At 44.6% G+C, this 6960-nt stretch overlaps 1 protein-coding gene across 1 annotated transcript; it reads right to left on the reverse strand.

The window, feature by feature from the left end:
* Positions 1 to 1413: 1413 nt before the first annotated feature.
* LOC120953167 (BTB/POZ domain-containing protein 17) lies at positions 1414 to 6015 on the reverse strand. The gene is made up of 4 exons (XM_040372890.2): positions 5454 to 6015; positions 4253 to 5255; positions 3993 to 4168; positions 1414 to 2043 (listed from the first exon to the last, which is right to left on the reverse strand). Exons 1-4 carry the CDS (start codon positions 5517 to 5519, stop codon positions 1792 to 1794), a joined length of 1497 nt encoding a protein of 498 aa, XP_040228824.1. The 5' UTR covers positions 5520 to 6015; the 3' UTR covers positions 1414 to 1791.
* Between the last annotated feature and the right edge of the window lie 945 nt (positions 6016 to 6960).

Here is a 6960-nt window from a genome sequence, read left to right on the forward strand (position 1 = left end):
ATCCGGCATCCAAGACCAATGTGATTAGATAAACTACAGGTGGTCTTATAACTCTGATTTTGGTCGCCATAATGAATGAAGATATCTATGGAGATTGGCAGGAAGGGAATAACGGGTACTAAAGACCTGTATGACATCTTCCACTCCTCTGTAAAGATCTGAACTTGACTGAACGACCTGTTGTAAGTCATGGACTTTAGATAGCATCAAAAGTAAGAATTCGTTACTTTAATTCCAGATCAAACATATTGTTGATCAAAATGACACCAATATCAACTTTTCTTTAAATAATTTACTGCTCTGCATTGAAACCATCGCGTTACTCATGGCCAGATTTTGCATATTATTTTTGTGCACTGTATCTTGTTAGTTGCCATAAAACTATGATGCAAATGTTGGAAATATCAGAGGCCTATGAACAATTGTAAATAATCTGCTACAGCTATTATTTACATCAAAGATTTAACTTTTGTAACGTAACTATCGTCTCAGAGTGAAAAGAGCGGCTAATAATGTGAGTTTGTATCCTATCATCATATCATATCATATTATATATCATGTATAAACTAGGCTGCGGCTCGTGCTACTATTTTCAGTGACATTTTGGTCCGCGGGGTCAAATGAGTTTGACATCGCTGATTTAAACTTGCAGAAATATTTCACTGAATTTGCATGCATGAGCAGCAAATTCAGCTATTCGTAAATTCAGCCAGCCAAATGACATCCCCACAAATCATAGCAATGGTTGAAAAATGACGCAATGTTTCTTTCGAATTAATAGTTCTATTGATGCCGAAAGGATTTGCCAATCCTTGCAGCTCATGCGATAAGGCAAGGAATGGCTAACAATGAAGAATGTTAGAAGATTCGATTTAAATTTCTGACTAAAACAAAATTAAATCGAATAAGGCTAATTCTTCTTCTTTGTTTCTAATTCTAGTGCACCTCTTTATAAAAAAAGTTAGTAATTGTAGCGCTTTTGATACTTTACGCAACAAAAGCGGGTTCTTTCAATCATTCCCTTTGAAAATCTGAAATTTTCTTGCGATGCCCGAAAGCGCCAACCAAAATCAATCTTTTCCCATACGACGAACGAAGCGAAGATCGTGTTTGCATTGATGTTTCAATTGGCAGGTTGATTTGATCGTATGTCGGTTTGATTGTATGCAGGTCGGTTAGACGGCAAATTGTTTCCTGGTTTTGCTGATTGCTGAGTTTGATGTACTGTACTGTAATGCATTCGGTACACTGCTTTCGCTTTAATTCGGAATCTAATGCTCAGTCACTTCCATATGCACACACTCACACACACACCCGCATCATTCTCATCGCCTCAGTGAGCCATCCTGTGTTTGGGTGCAAGCTGCAAATTTTTGAACAAATGAATAACAAACTACCCTCTGCCCCTGGCTGTTTGGTTTACACTAACTACAGTTCTATTTACGTTCCAATGTGTTACAAGAGTAAGGAAAATAATGCCATTCCAGGGCAATCGTGGTCGCAAAGAAGAATAACAGTGCACAACATAGTTTCAGTTCAAATTCAAAATTTTTAACTCAAAGAAAGCCAAAAACAAAAATAAAGACAGCTTTTCCCCCGTCTTGTAATGAATTTTGTCGAAGTTCCAAATTACGTTTCGATACAGCACAAAGTGTAAATTAGTAGAGGATTTTAAAAAGAAATGCATGGCCGTTTTTTCAACAACACGACGCAAACTATGAAATCCTCTCGTTTGCTTCTAAACCAAAGTCCATCCTTGCCCTAGCGTAGCTTGCCGCGCGTCTGGTCGCTTCACTCCGACGGTGGTGCGAACACGTTGGAGAAACGGTTCAGCGGTACGATCACGACCTTTATCCTGATCGTGTTCTGCTCCTCGCCGACCATGTACTGGCTGTACTTTCGCGTACCCATCTGCAGCTCCCCGATCGGTATCAGGTTGTCGATGTTCAGCACGCGATGATCGCTGGAGAAGTATGCCACCCGGACGTGACAGTGGCGCACGTACTCTTCGTCGTTCATCATGCCACAGATCAGCACACCGACCTGAGAAAGCAGGGTAGAAGATGAGATAGAATGGGGCAAGAGTTAGTGTCACGTTTGATTTTCCCTCTTATAAGATAGAGATTCGGTTTAGCAACAACGTTCATGACATGTAAAACGAGTTTCCGCGTAGATTGTACAAATAAATATTCACATACAGTGGATATTTGATAGCAAGTACCACTTATAACGAGCAACGAGCAAATCGAAATGCTCAACAAATAGTTCCCTCAACAATTTCATTCGTGTTCGGGATACATTGTTTTGGGGGAGCAGATCTGAAATCAATACCATTGATCATTTCTTTGATTTTGATTATCGCTTAGGCAAACGAAAACTTCGCTACTAAGCATCGTTTAATGGTTTCTATGGTTTCTAGCCCGTTTTTCTACTTGTTATTGAAAACGACAGATCCATTGCCAATTGCTGTCAGTTAGAGGAGTTCCGTATAATGCAGTGTGCTGTAGATTTGATGCCAATAATATTATCAAATAAATAATGTCCTTATTCGTGCTGAATAATGTTTACCATAACAAATTTACGATTATGATAAAACTGGCTTATTTTAGGGGAAAAAAGTCCAGCCGCAAATGCTTGAAAGCGGAACAACAAGCTCTGCCTAAACACACACCGCAATAGATCGCTCTAAAACGATTTTTTGAGAAATATTTAAGGACAGGCTTAAACAATCGACAACTTTTCCAATACTCTGATTTCTGGATCAGTTTCTAATGTAACTACAGCTGTCGCAAATAATAACAGCTGTTGAAAAACATCTTGCAAGTTTGGAATAATGCTATTCACACTGAAAACTGAGCCGCAAAACAATGTTATGACAAAGGAAAACAGTGAAACCCTCTCTTATTTGAGACCTCCCCAGTTTGAAAAACCCCTCTTATTTGAACATTTTTTACAGTCCCTTCATTGTCAGTATATTTTAGTCTATATCTTTAGCCTCTAATTTCGAAAACCTCTGAAATCTGTACCCGTCTTATTTGTGTATCGTGTTGCCATGGTTATTGAATGATGTATGCTCCAATCTCCAATTGTGTTCGAAGTAGTAGTGGGAGCTCGGAAACGGACCTACCCGATTCCGTGTTCGGAATCAATTCCGGAGCCGATTCCGATGCTGGAATCGTTTCCGATTCTGGAGTCGATTCCGGAGCCGATTCCGAAGTTGACTCCGGGTCCGATTCTGGAGTCGGCTCCAGCATCGATTCCGCGATCAGAATTGGCTCCGGAATCGGAACTGACCTGGGAATCGCAATTTGTCCCGATAACGGAATCATAATTGACTCCAGAATTAGAATTAGCTCCGGAATGTGAATTAGTTCTTGAATAGAAAAAATAAGTTTTAGATGCGTAATCAGTCCAGTGAGTTGAGAGTGGTGCAGCCGTGAACTCGTACGACTTAACAACATGTCCGTTATGGGTTCAACCCTGAATACGTAGGACTGACTATCTTGCCATGGTAATCAATAAGTTACTGGTCAGTGGTATAGGCAGGCCTTGACCGACAACGGTTGTTGTGCCAAAGAAAAGAAGTATGTTGAGAGAAAAAATCGTAAAAAATTAACATTATGTATAACCTTGATCATTTAAGCAATACGGACTTTTTGGGCCGTTCCTCCTGAATAAAAAAAAAGCTTGATCATGTTAAGACTGTAAAGATACTTCACTGTAGGAATGTAAAATTGTATCTGAAGAAAAATATATTGCAATAGCACTACCAGCTGGTACCAAAGCTTGTGAAAAATAGGGTGAATAGAAAAGTTTTCACAATTTCCAAATGAAAATCCGTTTCTACCTGCAGTAGCTTTACGCTTTATCTATTCTTTGTAGCAAACTAATCGAAAGCTTTGCCTAGACTGTTTTTAACAAGGAAAACCCCCAGTTTAGCTAACCGTGAAAGCTTCAAACGGAAGCAAACCAGTAGTGGCCGAAATGCTTACCATGTATCGGCACTCGGTTCGCATCGCTGACTGGCTGGTGATTCTCAAGCGCACCGTGCGTATGATGCATTCCGGTATTTCCCGGTTGGTGGCCGCACTGTAGATGCCGATCAGCTGTGCCGGCTTGTACCGCACGCCGAGCGGGAAAAATTCCACATCCCATCCGTTGCTTTCCTCTGCAAGATGAGCACAGAACAGAAGAGTAAATAAAATAATTTGCAAAGTAAGCAACAATCGCGTTCACCACCGTCTCTACGCACCGTCCACGTCGCTAAAGCTGGTGGGCGTAAAGAAGACCGACGCGACGCTGGAGTACTTTTCCACCCGGTGAAAATAGTCGACCGCAATCTCGAGACTCCACAGGTCGCTCGAGTAGAGCCGCGGCGTAAACTGCAGCTCGCCCATCTCGCTCGCCCGTATCGCGCCGACGATCTCGAGATGGTGCGAGTGGAAGTTCATGCCGTCCGCGACCCGGCCGACGTAGAACTCCTTCAGCATCCGGACGGACGCGCCGCTCATCAGCACGTTCGCGAGCTGCGGCAGGCTCATCATCGCGAACCGGATGTGCACCAGCACGCCGTGGATCAGCTTGTTGATGGCGCTCTCCCGGTCCTGCTCGCGCATCTCGCACCGGCCCTCAATCTGCGCGCGCTGGTAGCGGAACCACACCTCCACCAGCTCGTACAGCCGGAACTCGCTCCGCACGACCAGATCGTTCTGCTGCAGCAGCCAGTTCATCAGGCCCGGGCTGAGCTGCTCCCACCCCGGGTACGACACGATCCGCTCGAGGTTCCACTTCAGGTAGTTTTCCAGCATCGAGATCAGATCCTTCCGTCCCGGGCAGATCTGCAGCGCGTTGTGCAGCCACTCGACGAAGTGGCCCTTCGCCGTCGCCTTGTTCAGGTGCAGCTTCATGTAGTTGATGCAGATCTGCACGAGATCGTGGATGTTGTACTTGTCCGCGAGCTTCAGTATGTAGACGGCCGTGTCGACCGAGATCGTCATCTTGCCGACGTACATGTAGCGCAGAAACTGGGGAAACACGCCCTGGCACCGTTCCTCCTCCTGCAGCGTGATGACCGCGTCGCCGAACTCGCGCCAGGTCGCGTTCATCAGCATCACCTGGAAGACGTCGCTGCTCGCGCACAGGATGATCCGGTGGGCCGGGTAGCGATTTTCGCCCACCACCAGCGTGACGTCCGACATCAGCCGCTCCGCGTACAGGTTGGCGATCTTGCGCAGCACGCTGTTCGTGTTGTAAAGCTGTACCAGAGAAAACCAAGCGAAAAGGAATCAAACACGAATGGGTCGTGGATTGGAACCAAGAGAAACAACAAAAAAACATTCCCAAAAACCGATGAAAATCCAAGTAGTCGCTGTCATGTCGCTCTTTCTACGCAGCGGACGCCATGGCAGGAATTCGGGTTTTCAGTGGGTGGGGAGAAAAAGATAATGTCTTACCGTTTTCAGCCCCATGTCGCTACAGTCCGGCTGGAAGACACGCTCCGATTCCAATTCGACTTCCATCTTTGCGCGTACCGTACTACTCGTTTCGGCTACTGTTGGTTGTTGGGTTGATGTAGACGGAAAAAATGGCGGACCGATCAGCTCATGTCAGTCGGGTGGCCGTATCCGCGACGAAACGCATTCCCCGCCAGCCGAAAGCGGACCGTGTTGGGCGGGGACCGCCTCCCGTCTGTGTCAAGTGGTGGTGGTGTGTCCCGCTCGCTGTTGCGTGCTGGAGCTGTGCTGCTGTTTTTCTCCCGCACGGGCGCAGAATGCAATCGTGCTGCTGAACGGTTTCGGTTCCCCCACGGACACTGTTTACGCGTAAAAGAAAACTGACGCTCCACTATTGGGCTTAACTTGACCAAATTTACTGCCAGCGAGCGAGCAATGGCATAAAATTGAGCCTATTCCGAAATGGTTCCGAGGAGACCGAGGGCGAGCGAAGCAAAATGCACCACCAACAATAGCAACCAATACACCTTGAACGCTTTTGTGCTGGTTGACACTTCTGCTGAACAAGGTTCGCAAATGGGCGGGTAGGCGCTGTGCGCCGTGCACACCGCAAGGTGTCTACATGCATAACAACGGAACGCACAAAACAGCTGTACACAACCTGTACATAGGCAAAGACGGGGGAGCGGGATGGCATTTGTTTACGTTTTGTGGCACAAAGCAAAATACCCCCCATGCTTGTATGCTGCTCGATAGTTGTATTTTTTCTATACTGTGGATTCTATGTTAAGAAATTGGAGAAGTACTAATTCAAAGCTTAATTTTGTCTTTTAATCAAATCATTCAAACAATGCACGATAATTGTCCATAAGCATCGCACCGCAACGGCTACATGCGAAAGGCAAAGATTAGTGCCATCTTCGCGGCAGCCATATTGGAGATTAAAAAAAGCGGTAGAATTTAAATGCTACCGTTCAAATAGACATAGAGCTACTAAAAAGTAGCTCACTTTTGCAACAGAGCTACTTGTCTCGTGCGAAATTTTTGCTCAATCCGAAACAATTGAATTATCCAGTTCGTTTACGAGCCAGTTGAATGCAAACAAAAAACAAAAAAAAACAGAACACTTTGTTGCCCATCGTTCAAATTGACATACAGCGCCAACGTGTCCGGCGATAAAAAAGTAGCTCAATTTTTCTGGTTTTCGATGCAAAATTTCACTACGCGTAGATCAAAGTACAGGCGGTCCCCGAGATACACGGTACCTCTTATACGCGGATTCGGAGATACGCGGTTTTCTAAATTTGACAATTCTTTGAGCAAATTGTACTGATTTGACACATCAATTGCAAATTGCCAAATAATTTCCGTTTTGATCGAATGTTAAAAACTATTTCAAAAGGTTTAAAAGAGTTATATTCAGTCAGAATCATGTCAAATAATTCATAAAGTGACTAAAACCGCCCCCTACTTGCAAAATTACACGAAAATTTGTGATATTTTAGCT

This window comes from Anopheles coluzzii, chromosome X, assembly GCF_943734685.1.
Source record: "Anopheles coluzzii chromosome X, AcolN3, whole genome shotgun sequence".
Lineage (NCBI taxonomy): Eukaryota > Metazoa > Arthropoda > Insecta > Diptera > Culicidae > Anopheles > Anopheles coluzzii.